This window comes from Lacerta agilis, chromosome 8, assembly GCF_009819535.1.
Source record: "Lacerta agilis isolate rLacAgi1 chromosome 8, rLacAgi1.pri, whole genome shotgun sequence".
Classification (NCBI taxonomy): domain Eukaryota; kingdom Metazoa; phylum Chordata; class Lepidosauria; order Squamata; family Lacertidae; genus Lacerta; species Lacerta agilis.
The window spans coordinates 12,876,420-12,903,663 of NC_046319.1; the positions used below are offsets into that span (position 1 = coordinate 12,876,420).

The 27,244-nt window shown below is 44.0% G+C and overlaps 2 protein-coding genes across 5 annotated transcripts in view; one reads left to right on the forward strand and one right to left on the reverse strand.

Annotated features, from left to right (window-relative positions):
* Positions 1 to 755: 755 nt before the first annotated feature.
* The window catches only part of TARDBP (TAR DNA binding protein), a 37,878-nt gene continuing 11,389 nt past the window's right edge, over positions 756 to 27,244 (reverse strand). For 2 of the 3 annotated variants that reach the window (XM_033156186.1, XM_033156185.1), the window contains exons 7-8: positions 1,535 to 1,613; positions 756 to 853 (exon numbers count right to left, since the gene is read on the reverse strand). In XM_033156186.1, the coding sequence (XP_033012077.1) occupies positions 823 to 853; positions 1,535 to 1,613 (110 nt within the window). In that variant the 3' untranslated portion in view covers positions 756 to 822. Of the gene's footprint in view, positions 854 to 1,503; positions 1,614 to 27,244 lie in introns of those variants that run through there. The other variant, XR_004427104.1, reaches the window with a different exon arrangement.
* MASP2 (mannan binding lectin serine peptidase 2) lies at positions 5,294 to 26,918 on the forward strand. 2 transcript variants are annotated; one of them, XM_033156182.1, is made up of 11 exons: positions 5,294 to 5,514; positions 6,649 to 6,871; positions 7,636 to 7,813; positions 8,500 to 8,631; positions 15,093 to 15,289; positions 16,413 to 16,560; positions 17,987 to 18,105; positions 19,714 to 19,792; positions 21,925 to 22,062; positions 22,907 to 22,981; positions 25,736 to 26,918. In XM_033156182.1, exons 1-11 carry the CDS (start codon positions 5,510 to 5,512, stop codon positions 26,512 to 26,514), a joined length of 2,073 nt encoding a protein of 690 aa, XP_033012073.1. In that variant the 5' UTR covers positions 5,294 to 5,509; the 3' UTR covers positions 26,515 to 26,918. The 2 variants fall into 2 exon arrangements, with proteins under 2 accessions (XP_033012073.1, XP_033012075.1); XM_033156184.1 differs by lacking the exons at positions 15,093 to 15,289; positions 16,413 to 16,560; positions 17,987 to 18,105; ... (2 more) ...; positions 22,907 to 22,981; positions 25,736 to 26,918 and adding an exon at positions 9,552 to 9,708 and having other exon boundaries at positions 5,302 to 5,514.

Consider the following 27,244-nt stretch of genomic DNA (forward strand, 5'->3'; position numbering starts at 1 on the left):
GACTTACAGTAGCAGATCATAAGGGTACAAGGCTTAATTTGAGTCCCCATGAACTCAGAACCCAGAGGAGAGACAGGACAGGCTCAGTTTCTAGAGTCTGCCGCGCTCTGCTATCTTGGTTGCACCTAGAAAGGGCAGAGACTTCAGTAAAGAAATATAGAGGATTTAAACTACATTGGGAGGGAGGGGTTAGATACAGAATCAATAGCAAACCCCCTACCTCAATAACAACTCAACAGTTTGGAAAATCTGGAGTAAAAAAATAATACGTGGTACGTTTCTGCAGTTCGTGCATTGGGAAGAAGCTGGTCCATACCACTCAATGGACTTGTATATAGGACTTAACTCTAAAGTCAACAAGCTGTTAGAAACCTTGTTAAGGAATAATCAATTACCAGGTTTCAATTACATCAAGTCAAACATTTTATAACAGTACACAGTGTCATAAGCCAAGCCACTAGACCTCCTCTCAACTTGTGAGACATTTATTACTCAGACCACAAAGAATGGAAAGGGTATAGTTTCGGCAATCTATAACATTTTGTTGGGTGAAAGTATAAGCACTCGCAATGGATTTTAAGTCGTCTGGGAACAGGAATTACAACTAAACACTGGTGAAACTTTATAGAGGTGTAGAAGGGGGAAGAGGCCGTTTAAATCTGTCTTTGCCAGTTGAGAGAGAATGACTTAAAAACAGTGTTCCTCCGGGACCTCATTCCCCACACTCTGAGCAGAATAAACAATATGCTCCCCCCCCCGGCATTGGAAGGAGGTGTGGGGAGCAAAGTGGGGAGTGAGGTACCTTGTTCCATATGTTGGTAGTCATACAATGGCGTTCTTCCATTCCAGAATGCTGTATAGTGAAGAAATCAACAAAATCGCCAGTCAGTCACTGCAGCTATATCCACAACTAGTTTTGCTGCTTCTATCTGATGGCAATCTAAATCAGCAATACACAAAGACTTGGTACTCTGTCTGTTAACTGCTGTAAGACTTTTTATGGCCCAAATGGGAAAGTCCTTGAACCGGTCTCCTAACTTTGGAAATGTCATTATCTGCATTGGAGCTTCCATGTTAGTTTCCACCACCCCACCCCAGTTTGTGTGCAGTTTGCGTGTGTGAGCAGAGACCAACTGTGAGCGATGATGGAATGCAAAAGAGACAAAGTTTCGCATTGCAAGTTTCCTACACTAGAGTGGTATAGTGCTTGCAATGTTGGACTAAGACCTGGGAGACTGTGGTGCTAAGTCCCCCTACTCAGCCATGGAGGTCAGTGGGTGACCTTAGCCCAGCCTCTGTCTCTCAACCTAAACTTACAGGGTTGTTGTGAAGATAAAATGGGGAGAGGAAAAACATGTATGCCTTTTTGAGCTCCTTGGAGGAAAGGTAGAATATATATGCAATCAATCAATCAATCAATAAAACAAAGCTGGTGCCAATAAGTGTGGAGATCAGCACTAACACATAAACCAAAAGCACTAATAAAATGAACAGAGGCAAGCATATTTCAGAAGACTTGTTATTGCTTTATTACTTGTGCAAATAGGGAAGAAAATAGTTGGCAGCCACTGGCAGCTCATGGACAACTTTGGTGGGGAGATCAGGGGCGATTCCTGTAAAAACACAAAGAGATGCACATGAATTTCTAAACTGAACTTGTGACCAAACAAGGTCATGCCAATGTTACATTGTTAAGTCCCTCCCTCATAATGTGTTGTTCTTGCTGCCAATGTTACAATTCAGATAAAAACATCCTCCCCCCAAAAAAAGAAAAAAGTTAACTATGTTCTGTATTTAATGTAGACCCACTGAAATTAATGGGCATTACTAACTTAGGTCTATTAATTTCATTGTGCCTATCTGAGTAAAACTTAGATACAACCTAGTATCTGCCCAAAAACCCACAACTGAAAACTGCATCCTTTCACAAAAATCTTGTATATGGGCTCTATTACCTTCCCCTCCCCCCACCACTAGTTGCCTTTTAAAAGTAATGCAATGCTACAAACAGCAAAAGCAAATAAATGAATCATAACCCAATATAGCAAGACACGCAAAATAAAAATTTAAAATGTGCTTAGAAATGTACACTATGAGAAAAAAAAACACATTTGAAACACTTTTTTTTTAAGGAAATGTCTTTATTGCTTCAACAACAGAACAGAATAACAAAACTTAAAATGCCCGCATATCTCAATGCAAATGTTACAAATTCACAGGTTATTGTACTGTCGAGGGCTGGTGGGAGTTGTAGTTCAGAAGACCTGGAGGGCACTGGGTTGCGAATGGTTGCTTCAGGCATGAAAATTATCTGGAAACGTAGTCCTCTGTATCCTCGGAACGGAATCTTCTGCTTATCATCGGCATCGTTATTAGCGATCAGTTCTCAAATATTTTCCCTCTGGTGAAAAATATCAACTTGCTTCTCCGAGTTGAAGGGCAGAAGGAGGCTGGCACAAATCTGCAGGTGACAGGCAGTGTTTGCTGCCTCACAGAACAGACACCTCGGATAACGAGGGCTGACTGTGATAAGCTGGAAGTGTAATTACAGGGTATCTCGGTGGAATTCATCTTTGGAGCAAGGCGGTAGCTGTCACTGTAAGTCAGAATCTCTCTCCATCGGACCTTCTGAGCATGTGGGCGTAGAGAGGAAACAGGCGATAATGCGCAAGAGATTATGTTCAAGTAATTAGAAACGTGGCCTCTGTAAATAAGAAGGGGTGCGGGCACAGTGGCAGAACACCTGCTTTGCATGCAGAAGGTCCCAGGTTCAATCCACAGCATATCCAAGTAGGAGTGGGGAAGTCTCCTGCCTTAAACCCTGGAGAACCATTGCTACAAGTCAGGAAAGGCAATACTGAGCTAGACGGATCTACTCAATGCACGAAGGATCATAGGTGTCCTGCAGATCACACTTCACACACAAAAGGTCTGTGGTTCGATCACCAGCATCTCCATGTAATGTCCGCTGGAGAGCCACGGCCAATCATTGCAGGCAATGCTGAGCTAAATGGATCAATAGTCTGACTTGGTATAAGACAGGTTCCATTGTTTATTGGACGTATCCACAGCTCACTGGTAGAGCATCTCCTTTGCAGGCAGAAGGCCCCAGATTCAATCTCCAACATCTCCAAACCAGGCGAGTAAAGACCCCTGTCTGAAACCTTGGTCATCCTTGACTATTGGCCACAGTGGTTGGGGATGATGGGAGTTGTAGTACATCAACATCTGGAATGTACCAGGCTAGAGAGGACTGCCACAGGGATGTGGAGCTTCTGGCATGCAAGAGAAATAGACTAACATATCCATCCCTACCCGGTATAAGGCAGAACTAATATTTTCACTTTAGTTTTTCTTTTGTAGGTATGTACGCATATAGACATGTAATTATGCTTAATTCCCAGCTAGATTTGTGATCAATGGCGAATAAAGTAGTTAGTCAGTACATTACATTACATGTAAAAAGGAATTGTTAATGCTTACACTGTTTACTCAATTTTCAAAACCCAGATCATAGCTATACGTTGCCAGTATCACTGCATAGTTCCTTATTAATTCTAGCTTAGTACCAACTGATAGCACCAAATACTACCAAGTACAATACAAGCATAATGTAGTAAAGTGTCATATAGGCCAAGATTATAAATGCAATCATTGGACGTAACAACCCATTAATACTGTTTTTAGTTAGCTTGAAGAAATTATGGCAGTTAGCATCTATTCCATATCTGATTGTCAAAGTTTATAAATCAAGCCCCATCACCCTTAAAGCATTGGGAAGGGGGCTCCCTGCCACCTTGTAACTGAATGCACTCTGTATCTTTTGCCATTTCAACAATATTCCAGGGTTTAACCAACCCATTTTTAATGATGATGCTACACTGCGCCTATGCTTTGTAGCCTTCAGACTTTTTGCAGCTGATCATAGGTTCCATACCAGTTCGTAATCTTCTTTCTTTACTGTCTTTCAAATACACTGTCAGCACATTATTAGGGGATCTAGTGCATAAACGGGGAAACCTTTTTTTCAGGCTGAGGGCCACATTCTGTTCTGGGCAATGCTCCGGGGGGCCACATGTCAGCGGTGGGTAGGGCTAAAGACAAAAGGAGGTGGAGCAACAAATGTAAACATTACCTTCATACAACAGGCTAGTCTCTATACACACATGCACACAAATCCCCCTCTTTCCTTCCTCCAGGCAAGCAGGAGGCATTATCAAAGTTCAGGGACAATTTCCACCCATGGAGGGTGTGAAGCTGAGGCAGTGAGGAGCATGGCCTGAGGTTAATTCCCAGGCAGGTTTGCCCTCTGTAGGAGAAATTAGCCATGGTTTGCATCCAATCTTGGGTCATACGCAGAGCAGACCAATTGAAAATAATGGACATGACTTAGTTCCGTTCATTTCAATGGATCTGCTCTGAACCGGTGCGATGTAGTGGTTAGGGTGCTGGACTAGGACCTGGGTGTCCAGGGTTCAAATCCTCCCTCGGCCAAAAAGCTCATTGGGGTGTCCTTGGCCCGGTCACTCCTTCTCAGCCTAACCTACCTCACAGGGCTGTTGAGGGGATTACTTGAGGAGGGGGGAAACCACATACACCACACTTGGGCTCTGTGGAGAAAAAGAGAAGATACAAATGTGATAACTCACTCACTCACTCACAGCTCAATACAATCCCTTTCTTCCTTTTTCTCAATTCAGGGGCTGAAAGTACTGTGTTTAAAATAGCTAAACATGCAAAGTCTGCCTTCCGGTTGTGAATTGCACAGCTGAGGCTACACAATCAGCTTTTCCTCCCCCATTGCCCATTAAAACAGAAGATTCATGGTGGTTGAAAAGATCAGGGCTTTATTCCCAGGCTTCGTGAAGGGAGTCAACTTCTTAAGTGTGAGTGCACAAATAACCTGACGTCAGGTATATTTGTCTCATTTCCTTATTTTTTTTTTCTTTTGCTTTTCCTGTACTTGGTTGCTGAACATTGGATATATTTCTCCCTGTGTTTACCCACCTTGCACAAGAATGGGGAAGACCCGGCTGGCGAAACAGAGCTGCTATTGCCTCATACGCCTCTACTCTTGTCCTCTCCCAGCCAACCACCAGAACAAATCACATGCTTCTCTACATCTCTCCCCACCTTTTTACCCTTCTGACTCTGCTTTCCACTCCAATACAAACACTACACTGCTCAGCTCAACTTTTTCTCTGAAAACTTTTTTAACTCGGCACTTGCCCTTCAACTGTGTCCCACCTGAACTTTTCATTTTCTAAGAGAGAAAGCAGATTGAGAAGTGCACATGCTTAATTCCAACTATCAGTGTGTTTCATGGAACATGCTGACCAGTCTGATGGGAAAGGAAGAGATAAAGGTTGGAGTTCAAAAGAAAGATAAATAACTGCTGAACAAACAGAAGGGTGGTTTGGTGTGCGTTTCCCCCCAAAACAGTGCAAACATACAAGAGACAGCAGCTGATTCCAGAACACAAAAGGACATAAAGAGGGACATTGCAAAAATGAGGTAAGTTCTATCCAAGATGTCCTTCTGAAAGGGATCTGGAACACTACTTGATGTAATTTTGACAGCAAAGTGGAATTGATCCTTGTAGGATTGCCGCAAAATTATTAGACAATCAGGACTTTGCCGTCTGCTCTGTGGCAAATTGAAGTATGGGTTGCACGGATTAAATTCACTCAGATGTCTTGGGCAAGCCCTTAATCTGAGAATCCTGCAGAGCAGTGGTCTGTTTCTTGAAGTGAAGGGATGGACTGTATCTCTGCTGTAAGCAGCACACTAAAGGAAGATCCAATTTTGCAGCTCAGCATGCAGTTTGCAAAACGGAACTGGTAGTTCAAATCTCTCTTTTTGTTATTGTTAAGAATTAACCGACATATCTCCTTTTTAGTGAAGTATAAGCCTATTAATAGCTACTACTGGTCATGATAATTATGGTGTATGCATCTGAACACCAGATTCCCCACAGTTGGGAGACTGTTGCTGTTGTGCTTAGGCCCTGCTTTGCGGGGCTGATCCAGCAGTTAGGTTCTTTTAATATTCTTATTTCTCACCATATTGGGCCCTTCTGCTCCTTTTTTTTTTTAACCATTGTCACAAAACAATAGAGCAATGTTTCAACTGACAGAAGGGCAATATTTGGCAAAAAATGATCGGTTTTATGGTAGTTGTAGTCCAACATGTTGGCTGCTCCTGGTGTAAACAGTTCCAAAGAAAATGCACATGCGTATCAGGAACGAGGAGCAAATCCATTTGGTTCACGTTTTAATTGTTCTATAGATTTCACAGATCTGTAGGTCGGGGCACTGCATTTCGGGCAGCCAGCATGGGTGAGAGCTTAGCTCGGCTTCTATTTAAAGCAGTGCTGGTGCCCACCCCACTGCTAAAAGACTGCCCGGGGGGGCAGCAGGGAGGGTGAGTGGGGGGTTGCTGCTGCCATTGCAAGAAAATACTGCATGGTCTTGTGCCCATGAAGGGGCCCTGCAGCAGCACTATGCTAGGGAGCCCCTGAAGTCCGTTGCCAACTCTGCCTAAGTCTGGGTGCAATTGTACGGTGTTAATAGGTCAGCCTACTTGGATGTGCATCTTGGGTTGAGTCAGTTTGGCCTCACCACTCTTTCTTCATTGTCTCCCCTGCAGACTTTGCCTCTTCCTCTTCGCCTTTTCCCATGGGGTGCTCAGTGACCTCGTCCATCTGGAGAAAATGTATGGAAGGATTGCATCCCCCGACTTCCCGAACATATACCCCAATGGCAAGGAGAGGACGTGGAACATTACTGTGCCCCCTGGCTATGGTATCCGCCTCTACTTTACCCACTTCAATCTAGAGCTTTCCTACCAGTGTGAATATGACTATGTGAAGGTATGTGACGTCACAGACATGCGAGCATGCTTTTAACAGGTAGTGTCAAGATTGCTGCTTAGGAAGCTCATTGAATTCAGACCCAAGCAAGCAACCAAAGTGATATCCTTCATGCCTGGTTAACTTCCAGAGGACTCTTGCTTTCTCTGATCTCTTGAGTTCTTGCAAGTTCATCCCCCTTCAGGAGCACCCTCTTTGTGTGCAGAAGGTCCCAGGTTCAATCCCAAGCAACATGTCCAGGCAGAATATACCTTGCCATCTGTCAGTGTAGATTATACTGTGCTGTATGGTACAATAATCTAACTCAACTTCTTCATGCAGCATGTATTAAAACTGTAGAACTCGCTCCCGCAGGAAGCAGTAATGACCAACCTGGATGGCTTTAAAAGAGGATTGGGCAACTTCATGGAGGTGGTTATCAATGGCTACTAGCTATAATGTTTATGCTCTGTCTCCATGGTCAGTGGGAGCAATGCTTCTGAATACAAGCTGCTGGAAACTACAGGAGAGTGCTCTCATGCTCAGGTCCTCCTTGGTTTCTCACAGGCATCTGGTTGGCTACTGAGAACAGGATGCTGGACTAGATGGGCCATTGGCCTGATCCAGTAGGCTCTTCTTATGTTCTTATAGTATAAGGCAGCTTTCCCATTTTCCTGGGATAACCACTGGCAGGTCCACTTAAGGGCAGGCAAAGAATCAGCAAAAAGGTGGTAACGTTGCATTTATATATAGATATGTATCTCATTCATCTTCCTGCTTTCCAGTTGCGTTCAGGAGGAACAGTCTTGGCCACCCTGTGCGGACATCAGAGCACAGACACCGAGGAAGCCCCAGAGGACAAGACGTACCACTCCGTCAACAACAACCTAGCTGTGACTTTCCGATCAGACTATTCCAATGAGAAAGAATTCACTGGCTTTGAGGCCTTTTATGCTGCTGAAGGTGAGAGGTTGGAGGTGATGTTCTTCTTCCACGCAAGCAAGGCAGAATGGGCATGTCAACGGCAAGAGGTCATCAAAGTACAGTGGTAGAGCACATGCACTGCATTTAGGAGGTCCCATGTTCAGTCCTTAGCATCTCCAGGAAGGACTAGAATTTTCTTCTTGAAACCCTAGAGTTTCACTGGCATCTTTAGGTAGGGCTGGAAGAGACATCCATATGAAATCCCAGAGAGCTGCTGCGTGTCAGCGTAGACAACACTGAGCTAGACACAGTATTCAGTACTCAGACCCAGCTTTGGGTGTTCGTATGTTTTTCTTTGCCCAGAAGAGGCCTGATTCTGCCATTACTCCGTTTCCAAAGGGACCTGAGACACTATTCTCATGTGGTCTAAGACGAAAAGATACATGCACCATGTTTTCCAGGTCTAATGCAGATCTAAACGTGCAAAAAATCTCCCAACTACATTTTACAGAGTAGACCCATTGAAATTCAAGGTCATTAGCCATGTCAGCTCTTAGCGGGGCTGGCATTAGGTGCAGCCCTCGGTCTTTCCACCCATGGCACCATCTCAGCCCCTGCGTCACATTTGTGTCCACACCCGTTCCCAGAAATCCCTCGCCAAAATGGTTGAAACTTGCTTTGGGAGAGCTACATCCAAACCCCTGTTTCTCCTCCCTTTCCTCCAGACATTGATGAGTGTGAACAGCTCCCTGACAGCGAGCCACTTTGCGATCATCATTGCCACAATTACCTGGGCGGCTTCTACTGCAGCTGTAAAATCGGCTACCGTCTACACAAAGACAAAAGGACCTGTACAGGTGAGTCTCTTGGGAGCTGGTAAGAGCTGCTTACAAGTGGGGTTAATAATAATAATAATAATAATAATAATAATAATAATAATAATAATAAACCTGATTCCTTGATCATCTTATTGATCAGGTATTTGCTTATTGTTTACTTGTTTTGTTTAAAATTAAGATGAGGAACTTTAGACCTGGGGGCTAAATGTGGCCCTCTTGGCTGTTCTGTCTGGCCCTTCAAACTCACCCTACACCTCTCAATGGCCCTGCCTTGCTCAGCAAGTATATTTGCCTGGCTGGGATGTACTGTTGGATTCTGATAATGCCTCTTGCTTGACTGGATGGATAGAGACTGGGGTGTGTGAATATGTGTATAAGCTGGCCTACTGTACTAAAGTCAAACATACAGTTGTTGTTGCTCTACCCACTTTTGCCTCCAGCCCTGCCCACCAGGGGCATGTGGCCCCTGGAGGGTTGCCCAGAAGGAAATGTGGCCCTCGGGCTGAAAAAAGGTTTTCCACTCCAGTTTCAAAATTGTTATATGGTGCCCCCCAGCAGAGCTTCCAAGGCACTCCACAAAATTCAGATAAACTAGCACAAATAAAATCTTAGCATTTAGAAAGAAAATACATGGAATTACACTAAAACCCACAGGTTCATTGCCAGTTTCATTTTTGTTTTATAAATCAAGTTTCTAGGCCTTAAGACTGTAGGGATATTTGGAATACCTGAGGTCCAGAAAAAAAGTTTTGAATTGTGTCGGGAAACCAATCAGCAGCCAATAGGTTGCATCCAACGGCAGCCCTATGTTTTAAGTCTGCAGTATGCTAGGCACAGTCTTTGATTTTTCTGCCACCCACTCAGGAAGGCTTATTATTCACCAGCTCTTTTTTCTCTTTCCTTTCCTCTCCCATTCTCCTCCCTTCTTTATTTTCCAGCATGAAATAAATAAATTCGCTTCTTCGCGGCTTAGGGAGAAATGGAGCTAAGCGTGTCAACATTCCCTTCTGAACTGCCTGTAGCCTCGTGCGCAATCATACGGAGTGCTATGCTTGATCCGCGACTAGCTTGTGTCTTCTTCCTCTTCCTCCTGCCTGTCTCCTGCAGCAAATAAAATGGCTTTCGCGGTTTCTCCCCAAGCTTTCTGCGAACCTTTCCTCTGCAGCCTCTGAAAGAACATAGGAAGTTGTAATATACTGAGCCAGATGCATTGGTCCATCTAAGTTAGTGTGGCTTACACTGACTGGCTGCTGTTCTCCACTGTCTCAGGCAGAGAGTCTCTCCCAGGCCTACCTGGCACTCTCTTCCAGGAGCTATGATTCAGAGGCAGACTGCCTCCAACAGTGGAGGTGGAATGTAGCCATCATGGTTAGTAGACATTGTTTGCCAAAACTTTTAAAGTCCATGGGCACACTGGAAATTATGACTGCCTGGGGCATCACTTTTCTCCCCCCTTCCCCTCCTCTGGATAAGCCACCCTACAGAGAGACAAGCGTACAAGTACAACTTCATTTCCCCAAGAGATCTGGGTAAAAGTTGTATCCAGTAGAATTAATCTAAGCGTTGAAAAGCACAAGGAGCCAAAAAAGAGAAGCGGGAAAGGGCGTCATTTTTCCAACTTCCTCTTTTGCATGCAGGTGGTCCCAAGTTCAATCTCTGGCATCTCCAGCTATAACAGGGGTGGTGAACCTGTGGCCTTGTTGGGTTCAGCAGTTAGGAATGATGGGGGTTGTAGTCCCAACAACAGCTGGAGGGCATGAGATTCCCCTATCTGTGTTAAAAGGATCAGATTAACAGAAACACTATTCTGATGTCCTGGAGGGTCCACTGCAAGATGGAGTAAGATAATGCTAGCCTACATCAACAAATAGTCTGATCTAAGGAAGCTTCTGAGAAGCAGTGACACTTTTGAAAATGTAAAATGTGTTCATTTTAAAACTTTGCTCTTTTTCACGAATTGGTCTTCAGGGCAACAGGTGGAGAGTCATGTCTTTAATCAGAAACACAGAAACACACACACACACACACACACACACACACAGAGGAAAGTAGCATGTCAAGGAGAAGCCTTTTATATGCACCAGCTATCTATTATCAGTCAGATAATTTAAACATGGAAGTTCTCCCTGCCTGCAATGGAATGGCAAAAGCCATGCATGTCACCCACCCACTCCCACTTTGCTTCCACTCTTCAAACTCGCAGCAACTTCCCAGTTACTTACTAACGTGATTCACAGCCTACTGTTAATTTTGGATCTAATGATCCAGCCATCACGAGTTCACCGGTTGAGGCAGGCTCCTTCCTCAGAGTTCAAGTCTCTCGTGGGCAGTATAGTGTTACTCTAATAAAAATATAGGCCTAAGTGTAATTGAACACTCTCCCGGCGCCCCTAAAGCCCAGCTAGAGTTTACAGCCAAGGACGGTGTGGGAAATTGTCCCATTCCTCTTGCGCAAGCCATTTTTTCTTTTTTCTTTTTTCAAAAACTGCTTTATAGATTTTTCTCGCCTGCAGATCAGTTAAATAAAAATACAGCCCTTAATAAAGGCAGCTCCCTGTGGCCATATCCAAAGAGCTATAAAACACAGGAGAGTCAGTTCAAGCCGTTCCATTGTCGTGACCGCAAGAAGCTGTCTGTTCTCACTGTGTAACAGCCGGGGAGAGCTCATCCCACCTTGTCCCATCAATTGTGACAAGGAGTGCTCTACCGAGCAAGGCAGCATGAACATCACAGGCACATATCGGGGAATGCTGTGACACCACTTGTGCCAACTGGGTAGCATCTGTGATGTCCCCGCCTCATTAGTGCCGTTTCAAGAATGACTTGTGATGGAACAGGCATGTATTACACAATTGCTACAAACTATGATGGCTATATGGGATGCGGGTGGCACTGTGGGTTAAACCACAGAGCCTAGGGCTTGCCGATCTGAAAGTCGGTGGTTCGAATCCCCACGACGGGGTGAGCTCCCGTTGCTCGGTCCCAGCTCCTGCCCACCTAGCAGTTTGAAAGCACGTCGAAGTGCAAGTAGATAAATAGGTACTGCTCCGGCGGGAAGGTAAACGGCGTTTCCGTGCGCTGCTCTGGTTTGCCAGAAGTGGCTTTGTCATGCTGGCCACATGACCTGAAAGCTGTACGCCGGCTCCCTCGGCCAATAAAGCGAGATGAGTGCTGCAACCCCAGAGTTCGCCACGACTGGACCTAATGGTCAGGGGTCCCTTTACTTTTTATGATGGCTATGTTCTACCCTCTGAATACCAGATGGTGGGAATCCCAAGTGGTGAGAGCTGATGTTGCACCCAGGACCTGCTTGCAGGCTTCCTATTAGAGCATCTGGTTGGCCATTGTGAGAACAGGATGCTGAACTACATGTGCCTCACGCCTTCAGGGCTCTACTTAGTATCAGTATTGTCTACACTGACTGACCAGTGGCTCTTTAAGGTCTGGCTGGAGAGACTTTCAAGATGATAGGCATTGAACCTGAGGAAGATGATAGGCATTGAACCTGAGGCCCCCGGAAAGTTGCTCAGAACAGAATGCAGCCCTCAGGGTGAAAAAAAAGATTCCTAGACTCTGCACTAAATCGTCTTATGATGTTGGCAGGATATTTGAAAGTCAGTAAAGACAGTAAAGAAAGACCTGTCTGATTGTCGACTGTCAGAAAATCAGAGACAAAACAGAAGCTAACACCAGCATTTAAAATGTGGTTGGATAAAGCTTGTTGAAATGGCACAAGTTGCAGAATACATTCAGTTACACAATAGCAGGAGGGGAATCTCAGAAAGTTTGAAGCACTATTGGGTCTTATTTACAAGCGCTATAATGAGTAGATATGGATTAGATATCTACTGCTACAATTCACTGAAACTAATTCAAAGCAGTATTAATGAGTTGTTATGAAGGCTAGTGTTTGCACTTATATATTTCAGTGCATATCTGCATTGTGTCAAGTTGTTGGAGGAGCTAGCTACATGCCTGCCAACAAGAAAATGCAACTTTTTCTTTCCAAGGTTATATGGTCAAGGGGGAAAGAAGCAAAATAGAGGGAGTGGGAGAGAAGAGGCTTAGTACTTGAATGCCTTTCTGATTTTGAGTCATCTCAAGCTGCACCACTGCGAAGGCAAAAAATATTCCTGGCCTACGTGTGTCAACCCCTTGCTCCATCCTCCTCCATAAATCAGCAAGGAAGTTGCTGCAGTTCACATTCAGAACCTGCAGCTGCCTGGCCCTAGCCAAGTACCAGGCACTGTCAACAAGCAAGAGTTCCTTCAGGCACTTGGTAACCGATCAATCCTGCCTGCTGTGTCCAGCGGGAGATGCCATGGCTCCGAGCATGCCAGCCAGAGTTACAGCTGGATTTTGCAGAGCAAGGATGATTTCCACTCCTACACACGCCTGGCGACCAAGAGAGCCGCTGAGGGGTGGGTTGTATTTTTGAAAGCTTTGGGAAGGAAACAGGGAGGGCAGCTGCCATCAGAATTGCACATGTAAACCAGAGTTGGGGAACCTTTGGCCTTCCAAATGTTGCTGGACTCCAACTCCCATCAACACCCCCTGCCTGCCCGTCAGCATGGCCAATGGATCAGAGATAATGCAAGTTGTAGTCAGACCAAAGATTCCCCACCCCTGATGTAAAGAGAAGGCTTTAGGAACTGCATTATAGAGTAGGACCACTGGTCCATCTCAGTGCTGTCTACACTGAATAGCAATGGCACTGTGGAGTTTTAGACAGGGGGTCTCTCTCTGTCTACCTGGAGATGCCAGGGAATGAACCTGGGGCCTTCTGCAGCCAGAGCAGGTGCTCTGCTACTGAGCTACAGCCCTTCCCCTTTAAACAAGTGGAAGGCCGATTCAAAGAGGGCAGCCACATAGGTAGCAGGGTTTGCAGCTATAGGTGCGGTGCTGGTAGCTGGTGCCCAGCTGGAAAAGGTGTACCAGAGGTCAATTAAATTGGTCGAGGAATTAAAGCACCTTCCCCACATGGAGATGCTAAAAGCATCTGGAGCATTTTAGTTCTGGGAAAGTTCTTGAGCAAAGCCGGATAGCCAAGGTCCACCATCATTGGAGTTGATGGTGTAGATCACAACTCCCACCTGGAAGTCATGCTCCAAGCCAATTGGAAGGCACCAGTTTGGTGGAGGCTGCTGTAAGTGTTTTTAAAATCATGAAGCTTTTCCCCTCCCCTCCCATTTTAAGATTTGGATTGGGGTGCGCTCAAGCAACTGATAGGCAATAAACTGGGGGTAGGGAAAGTGACATCCTTCGCACAACTTATGGAACTCGCCACCAAAAGATGCTGCAGCAAAGGCCATTGGTTAAATTGATTTTTTTTTAAAAAAAAGGTTTAGGTAAGAATTGGAAGCTCATCGAGAAGCAGTATATTCCTACCCTGTGCTAGGGCCAAATGGAGGACTGCTTGAAATGCCACACAGCACAGCTATCTCAGCAAATGATTAGTTACCTTAACGCTACTATTTGGCATTGGGGGTTTTATGTATTTGTTGTATTATTTGTTGTATGTTTTGTCGGGGGGGGGTAGGAAAATAGGGAGAGACTAAATTTTAATTAGGGAGAGGGTCCCTAGCTCAGTGATAAAACGATCTGCTTTGTATGCAGGAGGTCCCAAATTCAATCTGCGGCATCGGCAATTAAAAAGATCAGCAAATAGATAATGGGAAAGACTTCTCTGTCTGAGACCCTGGAGAATCGCTGCCAGTCAGCGCTGACAATACTGAGCTACATTATCTAGTCACCATTATTAAAGAATTTATGAATAATCATTTACATGTATCTCAATGTGATTTCCAAATATACCATAAAAACAGATGAAATTGTTTGAAAAGCAGTACAAGAACAACTAGATTTCAGAAATTCATCAGACCTGCTATAATCCTGAGGCCTAGCCAAATTCTTCAGAAGTGAATTAACAAGTTCATAGCTTTCTCCCCTTTTCCTTACATCGAACAACTATTTGCTTATTGTGGGGTCTTCGGATGTTGTTAAGACTACAGCTCTCATTAACCTGTCAGCATGGCCAATACTTAGGGATTTATTATTATTTACTGCCTTTCATCATAAAATAGCAAGGTGGCTTACCAAATGAAATCAAAACAATGTAACAATCAGATATTTTTTAAAAAGGAATGCCACATATCCAGGAACTCCCCAAAGAACTAGCACTAAAAATCAGTGCTTGGGCATGCCCTCAAGAGTAAGGGACAATGAGAGTTGTAGTCTGATAAAATCTGGTGGGCGTTATAGATTCCTTGTGTTCAAAACACATTCGGAATCCTTAAATACATTTGTACAAATGCATTTGAACTGATGGAAGACAGCATGAGGGATGTGCAGGCAACAGAAAAGCAGGGTAAAAATGGCCTTATTAACAAACTGCTCTTTTGATAAATAACTTTATAAATGCATTTGCTTTCCTGAGAAGAATTTTGGATTCATTTATTTTCTCTCTCTTCACTTTTCAGCCAATTGCGTAGATAAGGTGCTGACTGCAAGATCTGGAGAGATTTCCAGTCCACGTTATCCCAACCCATATCCCAAACTCTCCCAGTGCAATTATAGGATCCAGGTGGAAGATGGATACATGGTCGTCATTGAATTTGTGGGAAGCTTTGATGTAGAGACCCACCCAGAAGTGGAATGCCCCTATGACATCCTTAAGGTCAGTTGGACCTGCTCACCAGGTCTTCTATTACTAAAGAAACTTGTTTTCTGTACAGTCGGCACCAGTTAAGTTGTATCCAATGCTAGTAGTCCTATTCAGAACAGGACCAATGAAATTAATGGGCATGGCTAACTTAGGTCCAATCAGTTTCAATGGGTCTACTCTGAGTAGGACTTGGCTGGATACAATCCTACACCAATAAAGAGCTGAGGACACTGCAATGCCCCAATGCATGGCAGCAAATTGCTGTTACTTCTGGGGGCACCTAACTGGAATGCTTGAACTGTTATCAGTTTTCACATCCGCCTCCCATTCCAAAGAATTCAGATACTCTTAGATCCACACTAAATCTCCATCCAAATAAAATAAAATAGAATCACATGTACTGAGAATGTTGAAGTTGGTTGCATGTATTTACGGACCAGGTAGCTACAAAACTGACTTGGGGTAGATGGCTAAACTGGTACTTTGTGCATCCAGCCCAATAATCTACTCTAGCTGGTCGTGGCTCTCCAGGGTAGCAGCCCCCAGGCATTCCCCTCTTGGAAGCTCAAGATGTGTCTACCATAAAGTATACCCTGGACCCTTTAAGCTAGTCTGCTGTCCCCTCATGGGTGGGGGGTGGGGATACTGTCCCACTGCCAGTGTTTCAAGATTTGGGTGCCAAACCGGGAAGCTTCTATACTTGGAACTAGTAGCCTCATCCCCGGAGTTGCTCGGGAACTTTAACAAGAAAAAAGAAAAAAACACAGATAAAATCAGTGTAGGTTTGAAGGGCTCGGTCTGCCATCTTGATTCAAAACAGGCATCCAATTTTATCCAAGGTAAAACCCTGCTCATTAATCTCAGGAACCATCGTTCAAAACTTGGTTACGGTATCTTAAGAGGTGCCCAAATGCATAGCGAACAAACCACTTTCCAAAATAAACAGTAGATCAAAACGGGGGGGGGGGGGGATACTGTACTTTGCCTCAGGCAGCAAAGTGCTATTGGGTCACCCCTGGTTGCCTGAAAACAGCTTTTGGCCTCTTGAGGCAAGGAGCTTAAGAACCAAACAGCTGATACTCAATCAGCCCATGATGGAAGAAAGGTTGGGATGTTTCCCCTTTCACTGTTTCAGATCAAAACACCCAAGCAAGAATTTGGCCCATTCTGTGGGGACACCCTCCCTATGAAAATTGAAACCCGTAGCAACACCGTCAACATACAGTTCACCACGGACCTCTCTGGAGATCACACAGGATGGAAAATCAGATATACAACAACAGGTAAGATTATCGCTTTTAACCAAAGAGCAGGCATCAGTGAAGTTCTGTTAGGTACACATATCATTTCCTGGCTCCCAGGGAGCACTAGGAATGGTAGCTCTGTGAGGGGACCAAGTTATGGTCCTCCAGCTCTGGGGCACAAGGATGCCAAGCTGCAGGAAGCCACAGGATCCTGAGGAAGCTGCTTTTTATTAGCTGTTGGCCAACTGGTTCAGTACTGTCTACCATTGTGACTGGTAAGGCAGGAGGGAGACCAGCAGTAAGTGCCAATGGCAGGCAGAGCCACCTGCTGACTAGCTGTATGTAAGGAGGAAGGCAGGTGTGGGCTGACTGAGAGCAGACCAAGGCTGTTGGGGCTGGGCCCCAATTCCCCTATTAGATCAGCTTCCACCATCTGCTACACCTATGTGTTATCAGCCCTCCAGGCTCCCAGACAGGAGATGTCTTTCCCCATCATGGATGTTTTAAGAAATAATGCTAGCTGGAGACTTGTCTCGTGTCTGCGCCTTCTAAGGATGCTCATTTTCCTCCCCAGTTCTTTAACTATCAACTGGTATAGGACCTTAAAAAGTTGTCCTATATCCAGTGCTATTTTTCTAGAAAAGAGGTGCCAGAACTCACCATCAATGCCTTCCTTGTTCTCTTAAAATGGCAATGGCTCCCACCTGAGAGTTGCCAGAACCCACCTAAGGCATGCCGGAACTGAGTCCCCCCCCCCAAGTTCTGGCTGTAAACCCCCCCTACTTATACCCAGTCAGAGTTTATCAAGATTAGTAATGTCTACGTTGGATGGCAATCATAGCTGTCAATGTTCCCCATTTTTGCGGGAAATTCCCTTATTCCAGCAAAAAACAATGCAAAAAAAGGGAAAGTTGACAGCTATGGCTGTTTCCCAATGCAAAAAAAGGAAGGTTGACGGCTCTGGGCAACAGTTCTCCAGGGCATGCCCAGGAATGAACTTGGAACCTTCTGAATACAAAGCAAGTGTTACATAACTGAGCTAGGTCCTTCCCCACACAAGCCAAAGTCCATCCAGCTCACTATTGTCTAATCTGAGTAGTGGGCAAGCTCCAGTAGGGCTATTATTTATATATGCTCCTGCATTTTTTGAATTACACCTCCCATCATCTCTGACCATTGAGTCACGCTGGTGTGGTTGATGGAGCCCAGTAACAGTTCAAGGGCCACAGCGGAGCCGCAATCCAAAGCTAGATGGACTAATGCTCTTCTAAGGCACCTTCCTATTCACAACACAAGCAACCGCAGAAGGAACAAATTAGCCATCATTTCAACTGTGGGATTAAGCAGGATGTAGTGTTGAGAGCGCCACCTCCCCCACATATTAGTATGGATGCAAGAGATTTGAATCCGCTTTGACAGGAAATGACAATGAGTTTTTGTGTTGTTGTTGTTCAACTTTCTGCAGCATTGCCATGCCCCAACCCTGAAGCGCCACCCAATGGCCACATCTATCCAGTGCAAGAAAAATATATTATGAAAGAGTCCTACAATCTCTCCTGCGATATCGGCTACGCACTCCTGGAAGTAGGTAGAACCATCTCTTGTGGTGCACGCGTGAGCATATGGGTATACTATTTAACTGAGGAACCAAAGCAGTTTTATGTACTCACAGCAAATATGACTGTCCAATTGCCATGGTCAAAACAACTTGAGGGAACGGCAGCCTTGGGAGAGAGGGGGGGGAGAATACTTAGTGGGCAACTGGGGGTGTAGAATCAGGGGGTATGGAATGGAGCATCCTGGAAGAGAGCATGGCTGGCTAGATAGCATACCTGCACCTAACACTGATGCATAAAGGTTTGCACTGGCTGCACATGTTACCAGGCAAGGTTCAAGTTTCTTGCACTAATTTGCAAGGCCCTTAGCAACTCAGATCCAGGGTACCTCAAGGACCGCTTGATCTCTTATATCCCTCCCGGATCACAGATATATTTCAGGGAAATCGCTGTTAGTTGGTCTCCCCGTGGCAAGGTGGGCCCCTGCCAGTGGCACAGGCGAGGAGGTGCGCAAAATCAGCTAAAAATATGTCCATTAATATGTCTATAAATAAAAATATTATTGCCTCATAAAAGGTTTTTAATAGAGGGTGAATTGAAGGAGAGGCGGAAAGAAGAGCTAAGCTGTCAGTGGCTAGGCGGTGCAATCTGGACAGTTCTGCCAGGGGTGCAAGATCACCTAGCTACGGCTCTGCGTGGCTCAGAGGAAAGGCTTGTAACTATCGGAAGTCACACGTTTAGTATTGTGGACCCAAATCTATTGCAACTCCCACTGTGGCTGAGTTTAGACAGGCTCTCCCCTGCTGAACATAAGGCACTTGACAAACCCCCTCTAAGTTTTTGTCATATCGATCCAACTAAAGCATATTTAGAGTAGACCAATTGGTTCTAATCAGTGCTTTTGGGAGGGGGGGTAGGCAGGGATATGCATACCCTTAAACATTTTGTGAATCTTAAGTTTGGCCTCATTGAGGGGCAGTATTTCAATATGAGGAAAATGAGAGTACCCCTAAACATTTTTGGGGGGACCACTGGTTCTAATATGTCTACTCTGCATTAGGGATGGGCAAATATTGTTTGCTGTTTCTCATTTTTTTTCAGTCTTAAGTTTCATTTTCCTCACTACCGTATAAGTTGGTGATTAATTTAAAGGCCATTGGAACATTCATCAGCATTTAAGTGTGACTTTCCCAATACACACATTTTTTATATGCAATTAAAACTAATGTGCATTTTGCAAAGCTATTTCCCTAATGCAATGTGTTCTTTTGCATTATTTTTAGTAATTTATTTATAAGCACCCTTTACATTAGTCTATGCATTTTACTTGGCTGGAGAACTACATTCCATAATTCAGAGAAGTGCAGATTTTAAAGAGAGACAGGTTTCAGTTCACATATTGTTTCAGAAAGTGTGAATCAAGTAAGTCTGCCATTAAATGAAAAGTGAATCAAAATTCTCTCTGAACCCTATCTTGGACATAACTAACCCATTACTGAAAACTAACGGCAAACACATTCTTGCAAGCTGAACTAGACATATTTCCCCACCGGGGAAAATCCATTTGGGCTGTCAAAGCTATGATTGTTTTCAAGAAAATAAATAGGATTTCTGTTTTCCTCTTTCCCTCCCACAGAATGAGACGATTGTGGAATCCTTCATGGCGACGTGTCAAAAGGACGGTTCCTGGAACAAGCCAATGGCTCAATGCATCAGTAAGTCAATGCGAAGGGGTGGGTGGAGGGAGGTCTTTGGATTTGTAATATTCAGATGGATTACTGGTTTAATTATTTCTTGTGGGAATCCATATTGTGTTTGACAGAATGAAGCAGTCTTGCACACACAAAAAGCGTGGGAGGCAAAGCATGTTTGAATCAGAGCAGAATAAAATTTGTTTTAATTGGAATATTCTCAGTGGTAGTACAGATCAACAGGCACCCGAAATTCAGCTGTAGAGTTGCCATCAGGGTTTTAAGTTTCCATCATTTTCTTCTGGCAGGGCTCCTACGCTTTTAATGGAAAAACCTGAATTTTCCCACTTGTTTTTCTTCTTTAATTTGATTTTAATATCCAAAAGCCACCTTGGAGATGGAAAAAAGTAGCAAGTTGTAAACTTATTTTATTGACAATATTTATAGGCTGCCCAGGAACAAGAGTTCTCATTGCAGCTCCAAAATGTTTTATATTTTAAATACTTTATGTAGGCTTGCCATATGTCCTGTTTTGGAGTGTAAAAATAGCGCCGGGAGGAATTTTGTCAAATCAGCAACACAATGGAAAAAGCAGCAGAAATGGCTCAAAAAGTTTAAAATCACTATTTTTGGTTTAGATTCCAAAAAAAAACCCTCAACTTTGCGGGTGTCCGGAATTTTACTTTTTGAAATATGGCAGCCCTACTTTGTGGATTGGAGCCTTCAGAATGAAGAAATCCAAAGCTTTGTGGTCTTTAGAATATATCTGCTGATTCCCCTTTGAATTTGGATTCTACTGGTTCAGTTGTTCTGTAAGGACAGGACTCCGGGGTAGATATCAAGGGCACAATTCAGCAAAATGAGGAGGAGTGGACAGAGGTCTCTCAAATTGCCATCCAGAGCATGATGAACAAGGAAGGAGAAGTGAGGCAAACAGGCCCCACGCACCACCAGCACCTGGGTCAACATGGGCACACTAAGAACCACCAAGGCTGACATTGATTGCCATATATTTCCCCAAAAGAATATGTTTTCTAGTTGGGGCCGCCCACTGGGCATGTAAATGGATGAGTATAGATTGTTTTTATTACTTTAAAATATGTTTTAGCCCTCCTATCAACAAAATGGTTGTTTATTCAACTCGAATGTGATTAGCATGAGAGCAGCAGAAGCCAGCTCCTCCATTTTATTCCTGCAGCCATGATGGTGCTCACTGGAGCATGTTTAAATTACACGTGCTCAGTGTTCCATTACGTTTGGAAAACTTTTTTTAAAATCATAATCAGAAATGTAGGTGTTGTTGCAAAGCATGAAATGGCAGTGAAGGGGGGAAAATATTAAGTGTGTGCTTCACGACATGGTGCTTCAACAAACATCTTGTAAGATCATTGGGCAGTAAGCAATGAAGGAGTTCCATTAGTTAGCAGTTAACAGAACTATGATGTTAGGGTAACTTTAGACGATGGACTCTAGGGGTAGTATCTAACTGTACCACTTTCTTCAGCAGACTTTTAATCTATTTAACTTGGATGTGTAGCCTACAGTCTGCAATGGTAAAGGATGTGCTTGCAAGAATACAATGGTCCCACAAGCGAGGCTCGCTCACACACGGTGACCCCCTACTTTCCACAGGTCTACTTTTAAATTCAAAGGCTGACCTGATAACATGGTAAGCCCATCTATGAACCCACCGCAGGTGTAGGGAGTCAATGCCCACATAAAATGTGTGTGCAAAATTGCATTTTCACTAGCACCAGTTCATACTGTACTGTAAGATACAGGTTGAGTTAAGAACATAGGAAGCCACCCAATAGTACTTCTGTTTATCCAAGTAGATTCAAGCAAGGATATTTTTTGTCAACTCTCCAATTCCTTGCACTAGGACAGCTTGCCTCTATATAGCATCCTCCAGAGGTTCTGAACTACAATTCCCATCAGCCCTGATCAGCACACTATGGGAGTTGTAGTCCAAAACATCCATAAGGTAGCTAAGATGCAGAAGGTTGTTCCAGATACAAGGGATTGAATATAGCACTTTCTGCATACAAAACAGGTAACCTGCTACTGAGCTTTGGTTCTTTTCCAGTCTAGCTAGTCCTAGGTTTCAGTCAGTCTTACAAAGCATTTTAAAACTGTTGTTGCTCCATTCTTTTCAGTTGTTGACTGTGGTCCAGCCGAGGACACAGCAAACGGCGCACTTGTGTATGTCACAGGGCCTGATAGAACTACATACCAAACTGAGATCAAATACAAATGCAAGAGCCCCTACTATGCTCTGAAAGCAGGACATTCTGGTAAGAGAAATGATAGTTTAAGGGAACATGGCCTTGATACACACATCTTTAAATGTAAACCCCATTGTCCCAAATGGGACAATCGCACTAGGACCTACTTTGCAGTATTCTTGTTTAGCCAGCCATGACCCCTTTCGGGATACTCCGTTCTATCTCCCTCTGCAGTCAGCCAGCATTCCATGCTCACTGAGCCTTCTTCGTTTGGCTGTTTTACGGTGCTTCTCCATTTAGAGACTTCTCCCCGGCTTCCAAAATGTTCTGCCTACTTCTCCAAACGTTTAGTCCTAACAAGCCTGCAGCTACCTCCTCTCTTGAGCTTGTATGATGTCATTTTGGCTACCAGTGAATCAACACTTGAGAGCAGAGTTCTCTATTGGCCTTTTATGCTATCACATCAGTGTTTAGCCATGCCTCTTGACGTAAAAGCAAAGGGCCATAAATGTATCTAATGGGCTCAACAGTGGCTGACATTTGCATGCATACCTTCTACCCAAGCAAGTGGTTGTGCTGTTGTGATGTCACAGCATGTTCACACACATAACCCAGTCACTGCAGCATACCTGAGTATTCCTCAACCAAGCAACTCATGATTATCCAGCCAAGATACCTCACGGGATTTAGGGAAGATAAAAACGCAAAACTGGTAGGAAGTAGATTTACACACATAGGAACAGCAAAAAGTCTGAAAGAGCTGGATTTTTCAGCAATTTGAAGAAGCCAGCTGTATATTGGGGGCGCATTTAACATTTATATACCTCTTAATTGTAGTAAAACCTCCAAGTGGTTTCATTGTAGCATGCTTTGCTCTGTGCAGACATCTCAACTGCTTAACTTTTTAATGTAGGCAGGTACCTGTGCGCCCCTGATGGCTACTGGAGAGATTCCATGGGAAACAAAGCACCTCCTGTATGTGAGCCAGGTAATGTATGAAACCAGAGATTCCCCACTCCTGCCATACATAGCCAGACGACACTTCACATGATAAATGGCCTGGAAACATCTTGTTCTCTCCCTCTCTCCAAATTCACTTCAGAAGTCGGAATATTTTTGACTGATATTGAATGTATGAAGTACTGTATCCCATTTTGTCACCCTCCCTCCCACCTCAGTTTTGACCAGGAATGGAGAACCTGTGGTTCTCTTCAGCCCCATCCAGCATAGCCAACAGCCAGGGACAGCGGAAGTTACAGCAGCTAGAGGACCTCAGGTTCCCCATTCCTGACTTTTGTCTTCAGATTTTAAAATGGTGCAAAGCAGCCTTTGTACCCTATCCTACCCATCAGCCCCCTTTCTCTTAACTTGTCCAGAGCTAGAGGTCCAACATCTGGAGGGCTGCATCTTCCCCATTCCTGACCAAAGACCATGCCATGTCCCAAAAGAGAAAGCTACAGCCTTTAAAAGGGAAATGTTGCAGGCCATCTAGCCCAACTTCTGCTCAGTGCAGAAAATCAGAAGGTACAGCATCTTTAACAGATGGCTGCCCCCTCCAGGGAATTGGTTCCATTTCTAAATTGCTTGTACCACCAAGAGCAGTCGCTTAATGTTCCCACCCTCCAGTATAACATAAAACCATTAGATCTAGCCTTGCCCCCTAGGATAACCAAGAACAAATCTCCACCCTCTTCTATACAACCCTTCAAGGTATCTGAAGAGAGCTATCATGTTCCACTCAGATGGAATCTAGACCATATAAAAAACATTGTGAAAATGCTTTTTAAAAAGTTTTGAAAAATATATTGAATTTGCCACAGCTCCCCATCACCATCTAGTGTCACATTTGTATAATGCACTTTACAGCACACTTAAAACGTTATATTTGCAGCTGTATAGCTGACTCCATAGTCTTCTGTTGCTCAGGCTAAAAAGTATCCAGTTACCAAACAGTTCTAGGTAATACAAATTTTTTCCCTGCAAAAAAGGAAGGGAGAATGGCCTATCTTAAATTGCTTGTGTGCCACCTTTCATTTCAAAGTAATGCCAAAGAGATCTACAACAAAATGAATAGCGTGTATCAAAAACATAATTTAAAAAGTCATCACCAAAACTGCAGTAAAACACCCATTGCAATCAGTTAATTAAAATAGCCAAAAATGCCAGGAACTGGCATTAACACCATAAGGATGTTACTACCAACAGGAACACACAAAAAATCAGTGTCTCCCTTATCTCCAAGAGATTATTCTACAAAGTAGATGCCACAATGGAATTAGCAATTTATTCTCCATACTACAGTGGTACCTCTGTTTACAAATGCTTCTGGTTATGAACGCTTCAGGTTACGAGCTCTGCTAACCCGGAAGTAGCTGCTCCTGGTTGTGAACTTTACCCCAGGATGCTAACAGAAATCGCACGCCAGAGGTGTGCACACAGTGGGAGGCCCCATTAGCTAAAGCGTGCCTCAGGATAAGAACAGTTTCAGCTTCAGAACGGAATCCAGAACGAATTAAGTTCATAACCAGAGGTACCACTGTACAGTAAAATTGACAGCTTGAGGCTGGTTGTTTTTTTTCAGGCATACTGCATCTTTCAAATGAGACCAACCTTCCACAACTTGCTGCCCTACACATGTTTTACACTACAGCTCGCAACAGCCCGTCAATCTGGACAAGGGTCAGGGATTGTGGGAGTTGTAAATTCAAAATGGAAATGTGGGATTACCATGAAGTGTTCTTCTGGTCAGCAGGGAGCCCAGAACATGCAAGAAATGATTAAATCCTCTTCTAAAAGACAGAGGCAACAACAGAAAAGGGTGTTTACTGTGGCCCTCAGGAAGAGGGAACCTATTCCCCAGTCCCATCTTGGCCATAGCTTTGAGAAAACCTCCATACACTAACTCGAACAAACACAAATGAAAAGCAGAACAGAAACAAAAATGAAAGTCAGAAGGGCCACAGAGGAAAAATGCCAAGACCCTAAATAAAGAGGAACTGTGTAAATTTGAGCATACTGTATAAAGGCAATTTACATCACATCTACACACCAACTTTAGCTCAGCTCTATATATTCCACTGACGACTGACTTCTTTGCCTGCAGAGGTTCCTATATTCAAGTCCCAACATATCCAAGTAGATATGAGAAGCCTCCTGACAGAAACCCTGGAGTTACTATCAGACAATCAAAGTCTATACTAGACACTAGATGTAGGGAAACTGTTTTAGGCTAATGACCATGTAACCTTTGGGTGGGTGCACTCTCATTTTGACCCCTGGCCTTGACACTCCTCATCCCTGCTCCAGGCAGTATTGCGTTAAATGGACCAAATGTCTAGCTGCACACAAGGCATGCATATTATTCCTATGAAAATACCCCAAACCCACACGATGCAGCCCTCCCACAATTGTGTTAACACAAGTAGGAAAAACACCAGAGTTGACTACTCCCAACTCAGAAGCTCCCAGCATAGGGTAAACTAGCCTGTAAGAAATTGGCCTGACATGCCAGCTTTCTCTGGGCAGAGAATTTGAAAAGGACAGAGTACAGGCTGTCCCTCACCCACCCAAGCCACTCCCCCATTTGGATCAGGCTACCCCTCTACAGCTGTTCTCACTTCAAATTCAGGACTTCTTTCAGAAACACATGCACTTTGAGCCATAAGCAATATTCGTGACAGTTAACTCTTGCTTCTCTAATGAAACACTATTCGCTCTCTCTTCCTCCCCTCCCCCCCCCAAGTTTGCGGAGTCCAAACTTCAAATACTCTGAAGCGCATTTTTGGTGGAAAGAAGGCACTGCCCGGCCAGTTCCCTTGGCAAGTTCTGATTAATGATGGACAAGGAGCAACTGGGGGTGGAGCTCTTTTGTACGATAACTGGATCTTAACAGCTGCCCACGTCCTCCCAGATTCAGCAGACGCTTCATCCTTGACGCTGAAATTGGGGCTTCTAAGAAAGCGAAGCCCTCACTACCACCAGGCCTGGGCAGAATCTGCTTTTGTGCATGCAGGGTTTACCAACGATGGCATCAATTTTAACAACGATATCGCTTTGATCAAACTGAAGGACAAAGTCCCCATTAATGCAAACATCACTCCCATTTGCTTGCCAGGACAAAGCAGCAGGTTCCACATAAACACAACCAACATTGGTGTAGTAGCTGGGTGGGGGAGAACAGAGAAAAGGATGCAGTCAAACAGCCTGATGTACACTGAGCTAGATGTGGTTGATCCAGAGAAGTGTAAAGCTGCTTATGCAAACCAGACTTTGGAGGGGAAACAACTAGTGTTGACAGAAAACATGTTCTGTGCTGGATACGAACAAGGAGGAAGAGATTCCTGCAGTGGTGATAGTGGCGGGTCATTGGTGTTTTTTGATGCCGAAACAAAGAGGTGGTTTGTAGGCGGCATTGTGTCCTGGGGTCCTCCAGAGTGTGGTTCTGCAGAGCTGTATGGAGTATACACTAAAGTGATCAACTACATTTCCTGGATTGAAGACATCATTTCCCAAAATTCTTGATTATTTTTTACCATTTCATTTGTATCACATTGCCAAGAAAAGCTTTACATAGAATTACATTTACCCAAGAAATAAAAAATATAGTACACTAACTGGGACTTAAATTTTAGGTAAATATGCCCAAGATCAGGCAGTAAACGCTTCCAGATTATTCAATGTACAGCAGAACCCTGTGCATGTTTACTCAAAATCATATGCTTCTGAGGGAATTCAGTGCTGTGAGCTACCAAAGCAGGAAGGCAGAATGTTTTCAAAGAAAATGAAACACACTCCATGTAAAATTAGGTATCATTTCACCTGCCTATTGTGTGCTTGTTCTACTTTCGGGGAATATGGGGGGGGGGTGTTTGTTTCTTTAAAACAGCTGGATCTTTAAAGTTGTTTTCTTCCCTACTCCCCCAGAGCAAGTGTCATACAAGAGTATCACAAGTTCAAAGCAACATGTTTCTTTTTCAAAATTTAATGTTAATAAAAAAACCAAGTGTGTGCCCTCTATTGCTCTCCACAGCAGAGGTACATCAGGATTTCCGTTCCTTCTGGGGGTGCACGAGTGGGTCTTAATGACCATCTGAAAAGTTTCCTATTAATGATCCTCAACAAAGAGTTATAAGAGATGTAATATGTTGATCATCTAGAACCAGATGCTTCATAGAAGTTGTAAAAGAATCCATTCCCTAAATTCACTTAGTATCTCTTGGTGACATACTCCAAGATTCTTTTTTTTTTTACC